The following is a 16978-nucleotide window of genomic DNA, read 5'->3' as shown; positions in this document are numbered from 1 at the left end:
TAATTGGATAAAACTTGTGTCTATATCATTGTTCCCAACCCAAAATGAAGAAAGAGTTGCATGACTGATACATGAAAAGATTCATGATATGGCGACCCCATGAAAAACTTCTCGAGTGTCAAATAACAAATCAAGCTTAACTTCACGGTGGATGAGGTATTCATGGATGGGAACTGAAACAATAAGAATTGATGTTTACGGACATTGCCGCACACTTCAAAGTTTTCATGGATGATGCATTTGTTACCTTATACAATTTTAGGAGTTTATATAATTTAGGACTTTGTTAATATTAGCTGTACAAATTATCTTAACATGTATAGATGCTGAATATTAAGAATCAATTAGACTCTGTGTATAGCATATACTTCCGTGTATTGATGAAATTTACGATATAATGAAAGGGGCTAAAGTCAGAGGGTAAGTTTTCCAAAGTTCTCTTCCAATTTTATGGTTTCTCTAGTATTTTGACATGGTATCAAGAGCAATTTCAAATACTTGTCTGTTTTAATTTTTTTTTCTTCTGTTGGGGTGTTTATGTGGTGATTTCGTCATGGTATCAAGAGCAATTTTGACATGGTATAGTCCTGCTTGTGATTCCCACCTACGGTACACGCGGTAGAGATGGTGGTAAACATGGATGGTGGTATAGTCCCGCCTGTGATTCCCACCTATGGTACATGCGATAGGGATGATGGTAGAGTCCCGCCTGTGATTCCCGCCTGCAGTGTCCGAAAAATGATAATGTTGTCGATTTATGATTTAATGGTTACGAGCACATTTTTTGGAAAAATAAAGGATATTATTCATGGCGTGATTTTGGTCAAATGAGATTTTTGGCATGCATTGTAAAATAATCATTTTCGAAAAAAATGAGATTTTGGGTTACATTTGTGTTTCGTCATGTACTCATGTTTGTTAGCTGCATTAATGCATTTTTATCTCTTTGGTTGCCTGATTGATTACTTGCTGAGATTCATAATCTCACGGTATTTGATAGCCTGCGATACCGTTTTTATGGTATCGCAGATTTTGATACAGATGAGGACGAAGAGCCTGAGGATTCGGCTCCACCGGAGAAGTGATTTGAGATCACTTGCTCGTGTATTGAGATTTGTCTCCCACTTTTTGACTTTGTATTTGGTTTGTATTTCATTTATATTAGATAACTGTATAACTTTTTTAAAAGCAATTTATTTTGGATATCTGTATTTAAATTTCTCGTACTTAGTTAACTAATTTTTAATTAACCGCTGCGACTTTTGTTGTGCATTTCTTGCATGTTGCACACACTTGAGCACTTATCGTTGGGATGTGTGACGAGTGTTGTCATCATCCCGACGTCACGATTCCCGCATTTCTATACGTGGGAGTCGGGACATCACATAAACACGTCCATTTTGTAAAAATACATTAGGTCGGTCCTTTTGATTCAGAGACAGCTTATTCATCAGAAGAAAAATTCTATTCCTAAGCCTCATACACCACACACCATCATTTTTATAATTTTTTTAATTTTATTCTCTTATCAAATGTGTGGTATATGTATTATAAGTAAAATAATTTAATTATTTTAAGAATAATAAAGCCAAAAAAAACTTTGAAAAAATAAAAAAAATTATGGTGTGTGGTGTATGGGCTTATGAATAGCAATGCTCCAGAAGAATTGACAAAAAGAATCATCTTGGAATTATACACAATTCCATAAACAGGTCGATCGCGGTAGAATTCAAAAATTCAATCTTACAGGCAGCCATTTTTATTGGACTACTTTGCAACTACCAGGTTGACTATAAGACTACCACTTTGCAACTCATGGGTACAATATTCAGGCCATCCATAAGACTATAATGTTAATTATACAGTAAAAGGGGCAAGGACAGGTTTTTTTTTTTTTTTTTTTAGAAAAAAAAAAAGTCATAAAGGGGCAAGGTATACTATATGCAAAGAGACCTCCACCAAGTTTTCAACTAGGGGTACCCTGACCTTTATCTCGATACACAGACTCTAGACATTCCTTGGCTCTATGAACCTTCGACTGTAGGTAAAAGCTCCCATTCTTGGCATTCCTCTCAAACAAAGTGTCGTATTTCTGCAGCAGATGAAAGGATGCTTTAGAACCTAAACATTGAAAAAAGATAAATATGCAAGCAATATAGACCTTCAAAATCTCCTCCCAAGCAGTTTGCTCAGAGACACCAAGAATCTGCCTAGCTTCTTGCTCTGTCATTGCTTTGCTTGCTCTACGGACACTGTTTTGTAATGTTTCTTGGGCAACACCAGATTTTGAGGCATCTGCAAAATCCCACATATCATGTATTCAGGAATGGATAAGCGTCTTATAATTGTTATGATTCATATTTGGTCATTGTGAAGGCACCAAAATTTGCTCCATCATTTGAGAAACTTGCAGGTGGCTAATCTGATGGATTTAACAAAGTTGGGGCTCTTTATTTCAAATAAGAGAGTATGAACCTTTTTCAAGGTTGGTTGTGTGATTGGTACATTGTGCTTAGACACTTGGTGCATTCAGGCAAGTGATATAGCGTCAAAAGAATTAAATTGCTTATTAAAAAAAAAAAAAAATTACTGCTCATTGCAAAATAGAGTATTGGGTCAGATTTTTTTTTTTTTTTTTTTTTTTTTTTTTTTGTCTTGATAAGCATGCAAAGTTTTTTTTTTTAGTTGGTATATGGGCATTTTTCTGCATGAGGGCATGTTGCATATGATCTAGAAGTTGTGTTTCAGAAGGTTTATTTCTTTTGTCTCAGTGTTTTAAGTCCTAGTGGGACTCTTAAGGCATGGGCTCGTGCATGACATGGTAGGTCACTTAGTGACTTAAGTGGCTGGATAGACACTCACCCCCTTATCCCCCTATACTTTCTCTCACACTCACCCACGGCTCTCTCACTCTGCGTGCCCCAGTCGAACACCACTTCCCACACCACTAGTGTTCTGCATTTGGGTTCTTAGAAAGACCACAAAACTTTTGTCTACATGATTTCTAGTCACAGTAAGAGCACTATTAAATTATTTCCTCTTCCCCTAGGGTTTGGTTCTACATTAATTTGGGGATTTTTGTGATTGGTGTGATTGTGAAGTGCCAGTGTGGATTATAGGGTTTCAGATTGGAGTTTTTGATGTTTGGGTTGTCTAGATTTGCATCTAGATTTGCATCGTACCAGTTTAGTGGCACTCCGAGTTTTATTCTTGCAGGTAAGATGAAGGCTCTAAAGCAAGACCTGAAGAAATGGAACTTAGAAGTTTTTGGTCACATTGACAATCAAAAGTCTATTTTGATGGAGGAGTTGCAAGAGTTGGAGGGTAAGGAATTATTGGGAAGGGCTTCGGAGGAGGGGTTATTGAGAAAAGTAACGGTTGTGGCAGAGTTGGAAAGGGTGTTACTGTTAGAAGAGACTTCATGGCGTCAAAAATCCAGAGACCTCTGGTTGAAAGAGGGTGATAGGTGTACGAAATTTTTTCACAAAATGGCTAATTCTCATCGACGTAATAATGCGATTGAGTTGTTACATTCAGGTACACAGGTGCTATCTTCTTCGGCTGATCTAGAAAGTCACATTGCACATTATTATGAGACTCTGCTTACTGAACCAGTAACTTGGAGGCCGAAGCTTGATGACTTACCGTTTGAGGCAATTGATCCGCAGCTTGTGAGTGTATTGGAGAGACCTTTTGTGGAAGATGAGATTTTCAAGGTCATATCTGGTATGGCTAAGGACAAAGCGCCGGGTCCGGATGATTTCTCAATGGGTTTCTTCCAAACTTGTTGGGATGTGGTGAAAGATGATGTCTTGCGGGTGTTCAGTGAATTTCATGCTTATCAAAAGCTTGAAAAATCACTTAATGCGACTTTTATTGCACTCATTCCAAAGAAATATGGGGCGTCGAATATTGAGGATTTTCGCTCAATAAGTTTGATTAGCAGTGTCTATAAGATTATTTCAAAGGTCCTTGCTAATCGGCTTAGTCTAGTGCTGGAAAATATTATTTCCAAGCCTCAAAATGCTTTTATTCATGGGAGATATATACTTGATTCGGTGCTCATTGCAAATGAGTGTTTGGATGCTAGATTGAGGGAGGGAAGTCCAGGTATTCTTTGCAAGCTAGATATGGAGAAGGCTTATGACCTTGTGAACTGGGATTTCCTTTTGTATTTATTGAAGAGGTGTGGTTTCGGAGATAGGTGGATTTCTTGGATGCGTTTTTGCATTTCAACGGCCCGGTTTTCAGTGCTAGTTAATGGCACTCCTGCAGGTTTTTTTTCATAGTTCGAGGGGTTTGCGACAGGGTGATCCATTATCTCCCTTTCTTTTTGTCATAGTTATGGAGGCGTTGAGCAAGATGTTGCAGGGTACTGTTAGTGGGGGTTTTTTATCTGGTTTTCAGGTGGGAAATGGCTCTGGTAGCTCTTGTATCATTTCACATCTTCTTTTTGCAGACGACACTCTGTTGTTTTGTGAAGCGGATAGGAGTCAGGTCCAAACTCTGCGTGCATTATTACTTTGTTTTGAAGCAGTATTAGGGCTTAAGGTGAACCTTGACAAGTCTGAGTTGGTTCCGGTGGGTGTGGTCCCTAATATACGCAATCTAGCAAGTCTTCTGGGTTGCAGGGTGTCCTCGTTCCCAATGAAATATCTGGGTCTTCCGTTAGGTGCTACTTTCAAGAGTAGAGCTATATGGGATGAGGTGGTAGAAAAGATAGAGAAAAGATTGGCTGGATGGAAAAGGGTGTATCTATCGAAAGGAGGTCGTCTCACTCTTATCAAGAGTACCCTTACAAACCTCCCCACTTATTTTTTATCCCTTTTTCCTATGCCTGCAGGGGTGGTGAATAGAATTGAGAAACTCTTCAAGGCATTTCTATGGGGAGGCTTAGGGGAGGAGAAGAAAGTTCATTTGGTTAATTGGAAGATAGTATGTTCTCCAGTTGAGTATGGGGGATTGGGTGTGTGTAACTTGAGAACTTTTAATAAAGTGTTGTTGGGGAAATGGCTTTGGAGATATCATATGGAAGAGGGTTCTTTGTGGAGGAAAATAATAGATGCTAAATATGGGGTTGATTGGGGTGGTTGGTGTTCTAAAGAAGTGAGAAGGGGGCATGGAGTGGGGCTATGGAAGTTTATTAGGAAGGGGTGGATTATTTTAGTAAATCATATTCATTTTGTCGCAGGTGAGGGTGACCGAATCAGTTTTTGGCGGGATGTGTGGTGTGGAGATCATGCATTGGAAAGGGTGTTTCCAGCTTTATATCGTATTGCAGTTAACAAGGACGTTTCTGTGGCGGAAGTGCGATTATTTGCTCATGGTTCGCATCAGTGGAATATTCTGTTTAATAGAGATATTCATGATTGGGAATTATCTATGGTTTCAGATTTTTTCAGCTTGTTACATTCTTTAGGGTCTACTATGGCGCAACAAGACAGCTTGAAATGGAGGTTCCAGGATCATAAGAAATTCTCAGTAAAAGCGTATTATAAAATTTTGATTTCACAGGATCACACCTCATTCCCTTGGAGGAACATTTGGAGATCTCGAGTGCCCTCTAGAGTTGCTTTCTTTGTTTGGAATGCCGCCCTTAGGAAGATCTTAACCACGGATAATTTGAGGAAGAGAGGATGCGTTGTACTGGATTGGTGTTACATATGTAGAAAGAATGGAGAATTGGTAGATCATCTTTTACTACATTGTGATGTAGCAAGAGGGTTGTGGGATGAGATTTTTCGACGGGTCGGTGTGGCTTGGGTAATGCCTAGGAGAGTGGTGGAGCTGATGGGTTGTTGGAGGAAATTGCAGGGCAGTCATCAAGTGGCAGCAGTTTGGAGAATGATTCCGTTGTGTATCATGTGGTGTATTTGGACGGAAAGGAATATGCGATGCTTCGAAGACAAGGAAAGAACAATGATGGAGCTGAAGAATTATTTTCTGCACACTTTATTGCTTTGGTTTTCAGCTATTGTATTAAATGGGGATGATATACATGAATTCCTATCTTTAGTTTAACGCTCTTAGAATGTATCTAGGTGTTCAACTGTATACTTCTTGTGTACTAGGTATATGCCTATTTCATTCACATCAATAAAGTTTATATCTTACTTATCAAAAAAAGATTTGCATCTAGTAGTTGGATTATGATGGTTTTCATGTATTGAGAATGGTTTTTGGGTAGGTTCTTGACTTTTGCCATTCGGGCTCTATGGAATGGCCCACCAAGTGTTCGATTTTTTGTCTCAACCAGATTTTCTCATGCATTTGTCAATTTCTTTACATGCATTCATGTTCATTCATCATTTACTCACATTGCCTTGTAGAGTTGAAGTTCTTCATAGTTGTGGGTCTTCTCAGGAATTTTATTCTCATATTCCCACACGGTAGTCAACATTGATCTGTTTCTGATGATGATGAGGTTTAAGGTTTGTCAGATTAATGACAAAAAGGCGGAGATATTAGAGGAGCAGATTAATTGATTTTTTTTGGTATTGTGAAATTTAGGGGGAGTTGTAGTAAATGTGTGGCTAAGGGGGAGTTAAATGAATTTTTTTTTATTGAGGGGGAGAACTAAATTCTACTCTATTCTAATTCTGGACATAATTTTGATGTTGGATTAGAACATGCTTAGACTTTGAATTATATTTTAAATCTTGTGAATTTTGATTGTACTAATCTTAGTCATTGTTCTTTGTCAATATTTTTTATTCTTAATTATTTGCTTGGAATTTCTACTAGGTTTCTTTGTCTATTGTTTGTGCTTTTTACAAGTTTTATATTACATTCATCAAACTAGTTTTTGTCACCAATCCGCCAAAGGGGGAGATTGTAGATGCAACAGTTTGGCTAGAACTAAGTGACTAAGTTGATAAGTTTGGATATAACTAAGTGAATAAGATGATAGAGTTTATCTTATCATTGGTTTTGTAATTTGGATGAATGTAAAACACTTTGACTTTATCTATGGCTATTTTGATTTTATCTAGAGGTTGTTAGGGAGTGTTTTAGATAAGTCAAAAGTGTAAAAGTCAAGTTCTAAGAGATAGATCTTATCGAGAGAAGTGTTTGAATATGAAATTGCCAATACTGAGAAGATAAGTATCAAGCGCCAGCAAAATCCATCAGCGGAATTCGTCAGCAGAGTTTCACTATGACTCAAACTCCTATCAGATTTGTTCCGTTGGCAGAGTTCTACTGCGAGTCAAATTCCTATCAAATTGTTTATTTAAGAGATCCTACTGGTTAGGATCTGTAGAGATTTGAAACTTGGAGATTTTGGAGAGTCTTTCCGAGTACTTGAGTGTGAAAAAATTCTCTTGAGAATTTTTCTAGTGTTTTTCTCTCTCTCATTGAGTGCGTGCTTACTCCATGTTGGAGTTGGATTGATCGAGTTCAGCCACTGAAGTTCCAGGAGAGAAGTCAATAGTTTGAAGATCGTCAGAGGTTCTAGCTGCTACTGCGGTAGAGGCAAACAGGTCGTTTGTCGAGTCAAGTAAGAGAGTCAATTAACAAAGATTTTATAATTGAAAATTACTTGTAACTGATTTTCAAATAATAAAATTGACTTTTCTGAATTTTACCTTTAAAGAGTTCTTTAAATGGTTTCCCTTCGATACTAAGATTGGTGTTATGCAATTTATTTATTATATGTTATTGGTTTATTATTAAATAATTGCATAGTTGACGGCTAACCAATTTATTGAGTGAGTTGATAGATCTTTGTGTTACGCTACAGCGACATTTGGGTAATTTCACATACAAACAACTCTAGAAAGAGCCAATTGCAAATAACAACAACAGTAAGAAGAATAACAATTGAAAAAACAGGAAAACAACCAGGAGAAAGATGCACTGGAAAGCATTAAGTTACTACATCCAAATGACTTACTGGCAAGTGCTTGACGGTATGCCTGAACGACAGCCCTCGCCAATATACCTGAGCCCATCACTATTAAGTTAGCAAGAATCTTTGCAGCCTGTGAAACAGAAACTAACAAGTCAACGTAATTGAAAAGCTGAGGATAAAGCTTTGAAAACAAGAAAAATAATGGTATTCCCCCCTCCCTCTTCTCTCACCCTTTCACTCTCACTCTCACATTCACACGGTCACACCCATACACATGCATGCACAATAAAGCCCCTTGCAATTTATTTCCACTTAAGAATCTCCCATTCACATCAATTAAACAATCCAAAACTGATGCATTTAATAGATAAAACCACCATAATTTTGAGTATCGTGATGTATACAAAGGGTTAGATTCAAACTAAATTTCGTATAGCTCCAATGTGAAATTACTGAACAACTTCCCATAAGATCAATATTTTAACTTACTGTCGAGTTACATGGTGTCTATCATGCTTGAAAAATATCAAGATGATTGGAGATTAAGAACTATTGCATCTAAAAGAATCCTAAAAAACATAATTAGTTTTCTTAAATTTTTTAGAATCTAACAAACAAATAAGTTTTTAATTGGATTGTACTGAAATCAGATTGATGTCAAATTTACTGCTTCCCACTTAATCAAATGGGAGACATGTAATCCAATTGTAAATTTCACAAAAGCTCAACCTACTTAAGAGTTACTACGTGATGTTACTCCTAGTGTACCTTGAAATCAAAATTGTTTGGATATCTAAGCCTATATTTCTCTCTTGTTTTTTTGGTGCTTTTCTGTTAGTTTGGGTAGGTAGAATATACAAATTTATCAACCCCAACGCAATTGTGAACCACAAAAAGTTTACAGACACAACGATACCCAATGGCGATCCTCAAATCTCAGATAATAAAATAAAAATGTCTTTGATGTATGAGGGTGTTTGGGCGCCGAGAAAACATGAGGGAAAACAAGAAAAACTAAAACTATGAAACATAAAGACCTCACAAATTCCAACCATAAGTAAGCATAATTCCTTAACTGAGCTCATTGAAATAGTAAAACATAGAAATAAAAATTAAATTTTACTTCTCGTTCAATTTCAGTTACTCCGTTTTTTTTTTCCAGCAATCAAACATAAGAATAAAAGCAAATAAACATACCATGGCCTTAAAGTATGGAATCGATCCCTCTTGGGAGCTCGGCTGAAGAGATTAGGATTTCGCTTGGTCGAAGGAAGAAATTTTTCCAGCGGGAGCTTCTCGTAGGGCTTCGCCGGAAGGAAAGGAATGGACCCCAGAGCGAAGCGAGAGCGAGCGAACGAGAGAGAGAGAGACAGAACAGAGACCTGTGCTTGTCCAATAGTTTTTTAACTTTTTTAATAATAATCGTAACAAGAAATCTTGAAGCAGGCTGAACGTTAAGTCTCGTTTGTTGTCAAGAAACATTTCATCTCATTTCATTTTATTTTATTATTATAATTTTTTTAAATATTTATATAAAATAAAATAAACAATTCAATTTTTTTAAATCTTAAAATAAAAATAATATTAAAAAATATATTTTATTAATATTTTATTTAATTTTTTAATTTTAATCTCAACTTATTTCATCTTATCTTTAAAAATAAACGAGCTCTAAGAGATCATAAAGATCGAGCAGAGGCCGGATTGGATTTATCCAACCCGATAGACCGCCCGCCTGTTTGATTGTGTATATAAATAAAATTATATAATAAATCCTAACATTGCTTGTTCTCATTCATCGCATCCTCTCTGTTCTTGCTCATTTATTACTTATTCTCTTTCATTATCTTCTCATAAAAGAGAAGATGTACATGAACCAACTAGCCCATTACTATTGCAGCTCTGTTGCCTTACGTCCGTCTGTTCCTTGTTAAGGCCAATACAAATTAGTCCAACAGTCAATATATGACTGGCCGAATCCACAAATTTGAGTCAAATTTAAGTTGGGCTTGGCCCAGAATTTCATTTGGTTAAATTAATTTTCTATTGCTTCGAAATGTCAAGAAAAAAGAAAAAGAAAAAATTAAAAGACGTGGTGTGTGATATATACGTAGGATGTTAAGTAGAATTTTTCTTGAGGGTAACATAGTCAGCCTCCTCACACATTCTGCAATTTACACCCTCTAATTCCATTCCTTGTCACTTGAGAGAGACAACACACGTTTGATCAATGATATAAACTCAGACAAATGATGCATGATATAAACTCTGTGATCGTATAGGAATATATAACTGTTATTTTGATGAATATGATCAGAGCAGCCATGTATTGCAACAGATGGAAATGGAAAGAAGCAGCCAAACCAAACCAACAGCAAAATTAATTTCAAAACGGGACCATCCTCTTTAGACTTTTCAGCTCATGATCAATCATGCATGGCGACTGATCATGATCGTGACTTTCCAGCTGTGACTCACCTGCTACGAGGAATTTTAGAATCCCAAGGCTGCCATCACTGAAAATCTCATCCTATAATAACAGCAGCATATGGTAAACGTTTCCTTATCTTCTTTGATTTTGACGAGTATCAAATGATATTTACGTGTTGATATTAAGGAGCAGTACAAAAAAACCTGCTTGTTGCAGAGAATGACCTTTTTTCTTATTCTATTATATGGAGTATGATGGTAAAAAAGTACATTCTGCCGCTGTGTGAATGCAATGAATGGAATCGACATCGGTGATCTACGTACCTATCGTGTCAGGATTATATTTTTGTTTAGGTGGTGATTAATATTATGGGAGTAGATGCAACTAATCTTGCCTTGGAAAGAGATGGAACAAGTATTCCAAAGGCAGAAGGATCATCTTTTGTTTTTTGGCACTTTGCCTTTCCAGAGAAGACATGAAAGGAAATGAAGCACTAAGAGAAAAAGGTAAGAGCCACTACATATAGCCAACATTGACAGGACCCAGTACGATTTTATGGATAGAGAGAGTGAGTCATCGATCGGCCAGTAAGGACAAAGTCTATAGGAAGCTGAGTGGTTCATTGCAAATACATCTACATGATATAAAGGCGGGAGGTGGTGCCAGTACTAGGATGGCGCGCATGCATGTACGTTACTGTCAGAGACCGATGCATGTTAATCCATATCATATGCATGTTGGAAAAAAATTTCAAGAAAAAGAACAATCGAACCATGTGGAATGGAAAGAAACTGGATTGGAAGCTTCTGTTAAGAGTTATATAGTCGAGAAAGAGAGAGAGTTGCATGCATCATATATTCGTGTTCACGCAACAGAACTGTCTGTCTTAATTTCTTTATTGATAATAATCTCATTGCACAAAGCACAAGAAGTTCCAACAAACAAATTACCATAATAAGTAGGAAACCCAATCATACACGGTCATACTCTATACAATTTTTAAATGACTAGATGGAACAACCTCTAGGATATAACCGAGTGGAAATTTGAAAATAAATAAATAAACGTGACAGACTGACATGCACATCCAAATTCTAGTGACACTTTGAATCCCACTTCCTAATCCGACTTTCCTCATGTAAACCTCTGAAGCCACTCCAACTTGAATATAATAAGATTATAGTGTGTAACATGGCCACCAGATAAGTAGAAGCAATCTGATCTGAATGATGTATATAGGAATCAAATGTTGCAGTCAGATCCTTATTGAATGAACTTGGATTGGAAGCTTGGTTCCTATATCTTTCTCTAATTGTGTCTTCTCTTATTGCATTCTCGAAACTAACATCTGCAATTAATTATACATCAGGATATGAGATAACTTATGAATGAACTGTATTCACAATCTTTAATGATGCCGCACTGAAAGTAAAAAAATTAATGGATGTTACTTACATGATTGGTGTGCTACGAGGCTGGTCTTCTCGAGCTTAGTAGTGAATTGGTGGTGGAGGAGATGCATAAATGTAGACAGGTGGTGGAGGAGATTTCTCAGGTGGGGGAGGTGATTTGTAGAAGTAGGGAGGAGGGGAAGAGTGAACTGGAGGGGGTGGGGACTTATACTCATATGGTGGTGGTGGAGAGTGCACTGGGGGTGGAGGAGACTTGTACTCGTATGGAGGTGGAGGAGAGTGGACTGGTGGTGGAGGGGACTTGTACATGTAAGGAGGTGGAGGAGAATGCATAGGTGGTGGTGGGGACTTGTACTCATATGGTGGTGGAGGGGACTTGTACATGTAAGGAGGTGAAGGAGAGTGCACAGGTGGTGGTGGGGACTTGTATTCATATGGAGGAGGAGGAGAGTGTACTGGTGGTGGAGGGGATTTATACTTGTAAGGAGGTGAAGAATAATGCATAGGTGGTGGTGGTGGGGACTTGTACTCATATGGAGGTGGAGGAGACTGCACTGGTGGTGGTGGGGATTTGTAGTAGTAAGGTGGTGGAAGAGAGTGCACTGGCGGTGGTGGGGACTTGTACTCATATGGAGGAGGGGGAGAATGCACTGGAGGTGGTGGGGACTTATACACATATGGAGGAGGGGGAGAGTGCACTGGTGGAGGCGGGGATTTGTAGTAGTAAGGTGGTGGAAGAGAGTGCACTGGTGGTGGTGGAGACTTGTACTCATATGGAGGAGGGGGAGAATGCACTGGTGGTGGTGGGGATTTGTAGTAGTAAGGTGGCAGTGGAGGGTGCACCGGTGGTGGTGGAGACTTGTACTCATATGGAGGAGGGGGAGAATGCACTGGTGGTGGTGGGGATTTGTAGTAGTAAGGTGGCAGTGGAGGGTGCACTGGTGGTGGTGGAGACTTGTACTCATATGGAGGAGGGGGAGAATGCACTGGTGGAGGCGGGGATTTGTAGTAGTAAGGTGGTGGAAGTGAGTGCACTGGTGGTGGTGGTGGGGACTTGTACTCATATGGAGGAGGGGGAGAATGCACTGGTGGTGGTGGGGATTTGTAGTAGTAAGGTGGCAGTGGAGGGTGCACCGGTGGTGGTGGAGACTTGTACTCATATGGAGGAGGGGGAGAATGCACTGGTGGTGGTGGAGATTTGTAGTAGTAAGGTGGTGGGAGAGAGTGCACCGGTGGTGGTGGAGACTTGTACTCATATGGTGGAGGGGGAGAATGCACCGGTGGAGGTGGAGATTTATAGTAGTATGGTGGCAGTGGAGAATGCACCGGTGGTGGCGGGGACTTATACACATATGGAGGAAGGGGTGAGTGCACTGGTGGAGGCGGGGATTTGTAGTAGTAAGGTGGTGGTGGAGAGTGCACTGGTGGAGGAGGAGACTTATAATAGTACGGGGCAGGGAGAGGATGGGATGGTGGTGGTGGTGGGGACTTGTAATAGTATGGAGGTGGAGGGGAGTAGACTGGTGGTGGTGGGGACTTGTAGTAGTATGGTGGCGGTAAATGGGCTGGTGGTGGTGGAGACTTGTAGATGTAAGGTGGTGGTGGTGGTGACTTATAGATGTAAGTGGGTGGTGGGTAGTAAACAGGTGGTGGAGGAGACTTGTACATGTAGGGTGGATGATAAATCGGTGGTGGTGGAGACTTGTAAATGTAGCTTGGGGGAGGATGAGAGACCGGCGGTGGTGGAGATTTGTAGACATATGGTGGATGGTAAACCGGTGGTGGTGGAGATTTGTAGACATATGGTGGATGGTAAACTGGTGGTGGTGGAGATTTGGGCATTGGCTTGGGCTTGGACTTCTCACACTCCTTGTAAGGAGCCTTTGGAGCATAAGCGAATGGCTTAGCTCTGAGCACAACTTCATAGTGATTCTTGGACTTGACCTTGAGCTTGGCACCCTTTTTGCCCCAGTGAAGGTCAGTGGGGATCTTACATGGTGAATGTTTGGGTGCAGCGTGGAGCTTCGCCTTGCAGGCCTCTGCCCCACCGTCCTTGTTGTAGTCAAACCCTTTGACTAAGATGCTATATTTGCCGTTGATCTTAGTGGTACCATAGGCCTTGATCTCATCCTTTCCAACCTTGCAAGTTACCTCCACGACGGCACCTGCTCCATCATATACAATCAAACAACACAACACCACCAATCATATTAGCATCAGTTACTCATAAGCTAATTAAACACGTCCCAATTACCCACTACAATAACTAACTTTATCCTTTTGACATTTTAAAGATCAATATTCTTTATTTTTAAGTTCATCTAGATAATGCTTAAAATGACTATATTGCCCTCCTTAAATGCTTGATCTTTTGACTGCAATAAGGACAATTGGGGTATTTCATAGACAGCCCTCACTAATTTAGAGCCATTACTACAAATTTTCTATTACAAATATTGTCAAATTACCTTAATTGCTTCGATGCTTCGGTTTGTATTGTCATATTGTGGACCTTATCTTAATAATTATGTTAGTCTAAGGGTGACTACTTTTTTTTTCAAAAATTGGCCGCATCGTGTTTGAAAGACCATGCTAACTTCATATAAAGACTTCATCGTCTCAATCTTGGGGAAAATTAATGTACTTAATTTTTTTAGTTACAAAGCAAACTACCAACCAAGAAAAATACTTTAATGCATCTTCCGAAACAGTCTTAAGAAAAATAAAAATTATGAACAACTAATGGATGTTAAAGAGAGTCTACCTTTGAGATGCTTCTTGTCGTGTGATTTGATTGGATATCCCCAGTCATAGCATCTGTAGCAGTAGACTTTTCCTACCACCTTGACTATCAATGGATGGTGCATATGAGGAGGGTAATGGTATGGGGGAGGAAGGGACATGGGTGGTGGTGGAGATTTATAGTAGTATGGAGGTGGTAGCGGATGTGAAGGTGGTGGAGGAGATTTGTAGTAGTATGGAGGAGGAAGGTGCTTGGGTGGTGGTGGAGATTTATAGTAGTATGGGGGTGGTAGCGGATGTGAAGGTGGTGGAGGAGATTTGTAGTAGTATGGAGGAGGAAGGTGCTTGGGTGGTGGTGGAGATTTATAGTAGTATGGAGGTGGTAGCGGATGTGAAGGTGGTGGAGGAGATTTGTAGTAGTATGGAGGAGGAAGGTGCTTGGGTGGTGGTGGAGATTTATAGTAGTATGGGGGTGGTAGCGGATGTGAAGGTGGTGGAGGAGATTTGTAGTAGTATGGAGGAGGAAGGTGCTTGGGTGGTGGTGGAGATTTATAATAGTAAGGTGGTAGTGGTGGAGACTTGACCGGTGGTGGTGGAGATTTATAGTAGTAAGGAGGCGGAGGTGAGGGCGAGGGGGGTGGTGGAGACTTGTAGTAATAAGGCGGTGGAGGCGAATGAACCGGCGGTGGAGGAGACTTGTAGTAGTATGGCTTTTGGGGTGGACTTGAAGGAGGTGGTGGTGGTGGTGGAGACTTGTAGTAATAAGGTGGTGGAGGCGAGTGAACCGGCGGTGGAGGAGACTTGTAGTAGTAAGGCTTCGGGGGTGGACTAGAAGGAGGGGGTGGAGACTTGTAGATGTAAGGAGGTGGAGGAGGTGACTTGTACTCATAAGGTGGTGGCGGGGAGTGGACAGGTGGTGGCGGAGACTTGTACTCATAAGGTGGTGGCGGGGAGTGGGCGGGTGGAGGAGGTGACTTGTACTCATAAGGTGGTAGCGGGGAGTGGACAGGTGGAGGAGGTGACTTGTACTCATAAGGTGGAGGCGGGGAGTGGGCAGGTGGTGGCGGAGACTTGTACTCGTAAGGTGGAGGTGGGGAGTGGGCAGGTGGTGGCGGTGACTTGTATTCGTAAGGTGGAGGCGGAGAATGAGCCGGAGGAGGAGGTGACTTGTACTCGTATGGTGGTGGTGGAGAATGAACAGGTGGAGGAGGTGACTTGTACTCGTAAGGTGGTGGTGGAGAACTATAAGGATAAGCATCTCCAGAGACTGAAGCTACATTGCTCGAAACAAGGACTATGGCCAAAGCCAGGACCAATTGAGGCCAAAGACGACCCCTAAAGGGGTCGAGACCTGTAATCCTCATAGGATGCCGGAAAACTCACCACCTGCAGCCAATGTGTTTTGGCCTAAAAAATTCTCTCTGTGGGAGGAGAGCGTGAGGGAAAAGGGAGGGAGAGATGGTTCTGGTTCTGGTTCTGGTTCTGGTTCAGATGATTCAGAGGCATGCATGAAAGAGAATTTATATAGTGAAAGTGAGTTGTTGAGGGATAGCTGTCATAGAGGACCCATTCCAACTTGGTTCTTTTTTTTTTATTAAATAATGCAAACGAATGAGATAGCCTAGCTGGCCTTAAAATTGAAACACCAGTTTAACATTTGGATTAATACTGCCCAGTTAGCCGAGACCCAGTTAACACCAATTGCATGTATTTACAAAATAATAATAAAACACCTGTATGATGTAGACATGCTACTCCTCAACATTGTTAAGCAGTACTCATTTCTGCAATGAACATTGATAGGCTATTTCATATCATTCCATTAATCTTAATCTCTTTTATTTTCTTTGTTTTTTTGGGGCTATTTTATCAGCTCTGCATACTGATACGCATTGCCTATAGATGTACTAAACAACGGAAGACATTGGCTTAATTCACATTCAAAAAGGCTTGAAAAGAGAAAAGCAGCACAGGAGGAAATGGAAGAAGCTAGAAACTGAAACTTTTAACGTGGACAATGGGTTGGAAATAATACCTAGGACTGGTGATGATTTCAAAGGCATCTTCTGTGGCACAAGCAGTTGCCGTTGGATCCTGGAAATATTTTTACTTATGGAAAAATTATTAATATGTTGAAAATATCAGCTTGAAAAGTCCACTCTGTTGCACATGCTAGCGTACGAAACCCTTAAAATTATTAATTCCTTTCAATTTTGACAGAAATAATGGTAAAATATTATGTGCATTTCAAATGCAGATTGGATCGTTGGTCTGCAGAATTAGATACAAAATAAATAAAAAGTGGATGAAACTCGATTAATCTTCTTTTTTTTTTAAAAAAAAAGAATCTTAATATATATATATATATATATATATATTATTCATGAGTATACAAAACAGAAGAAGAAGAAGAAGATAAGATATTCATATCATATAATTCTGTAATTATTATTTATGATAAAATAATTTAGTAGCTGTCTCCATTAGTTGGATAGATAGACTCTTTGAAAACCAGGGCGAGGGGAGGGGGCCGGCGGCTCT

The 16978-nt window shown here is 39.7% G+C and overlaps 2 protein-coding genes across 8 annotated transcripts; both read right to left on the bottom strand.

The window, feature by feature from the left end:
* Positions 1 to 1786: 1786 nt before the first annotated feature.
* LOC121266397 (mitochondrial import inner membrane translocase subunit PAM16 like 2) lies at positions 1787 to 9253 on the bottom strand. Its single transcript, XM_041170216.1, has 4 exons — positions 9050 to 9253; positions 7895 to 7982; positions 2162 to 2295; positions 1787 to 2092 (listed from the first exon to the last, which is right to left on the bottom strand). Exons 1-4 carry the CDS (start codon positions 9050 to 9052, stop codon positions 1967 to 1969), a joined length of 351 nt encoding a protein of 116 aa, XP_041026150.1. The 5' UTR covers positions 9053 to 9253; the 3' UTR covers positions 1787 to 1966.
* A 1910-nt stretch (positions 9254 to 11163) lies between these two features.
* On the bottom strand, positions 11164 to 15928 carry LOC121266354 (extensin-2-like). Of its 7 annotated transcripts, none has more exons than XM_041170198.1 (5): positions 14460 to 15928; positions 12218 to 13860; positions 12113 to 12166; positions 11739 to 11989; positions 11164 to 11631 (listed from the first exon to the last, which is right to left on the bottom strand). In XM_041170198.1, the coding sequence occupies exons 1-4, from the start codon at positions 15799 to 15801 to the stop codon at positions 11774 to 11776; spliced, it is 3255 nt and encodes a 1084-aa protein (XP_041026132.1). In that variant the 5' UTR covers positions 15802 to 15928; the 3' UTR covers positions 11164 to 11631; positions 11739 to 11773. The 7 variants fall into 7 exon arrangements, with proteins under 7 accessions (XP_041026132.1, XP_041026118.1, XP_041026125.1 ...); XM_041170184.1 differs by having other exon boundaries at positions 11739 to 12166; positions 12218 to 13408; positions 13457 to 13860; XM_041170191.1 differs by having other exon boundaries at positions 11739 to 12166; positions 12218 to 13408; positions 13499 to 13860.
* Between the last annotated feature and the right edge of the window lie 1050 nt (positions 15929 to 16978).

This window comes from Juglans microcarpa x Juglans regia, chromosome 1D, assembly GCF_004785595.1.
Source record: "Juglans microcarpa x Juglans regia isolate MS1-56 chromosome 1D, Jm3101_v1.0, whole genome shotgun sequence".
In the NCBI taxonomy this organism is placed as follows: domain Eukaryota; kingdom Viridiplantae; phylum Streptophyta; class Magnoliopsida; order Fagales; family Juglandaceae; genus Juglans; species Juglans microcarpa x Juglans regia.
The sequence above is the reverse complement of the archived record's forward strand: the minus strand, read 5'-3'. Positions and strand labels throughout refer to the sequence as shown.

Excerpts from the sequence above, each read along its gene's own strand:
- LOC121266397 (XM_041170216.1), bottom strand. Across the intron at positions 2,296-7,894 it reads ATACCGTCAAGCACTTGCCA|ATGCCTCAAAATCTGGTGTT; the intron begins GTAAGTCATTTG and ends GGGATTTTGCAG. Across the intron at positions 2,093-2,161 it reads CTTGGGAGGAGATTTTGAAG|AAATACGACACTTTGTTTGA; the intron begins GTCTATATTGCT and ends CATCTGCTGCAG.
- LOC121266354 (XM_041170161.1), bottom strand. The coding sequence starts at position 15,801 with ATGAGGATTACAGGTCTCGACCCCTTTAGGGGTCGTCTTTGGCCTCAA. Across the intron at positions 13,861-14,459 it reads CGACAAGAAGCATCTCAAAG|GTGCCGTCGTGGAGGTAACT; the intron begins GTAGACTCTCTT and ends ATGATGGAGCAG. Across the intron at positions 12,167-12,217 it reads CACCTCCATATGAGTACAAG|TCCCCTCCACCACCAGTACA; the intron begins TCCCCACCACCA and ends TACAAGTATAAA.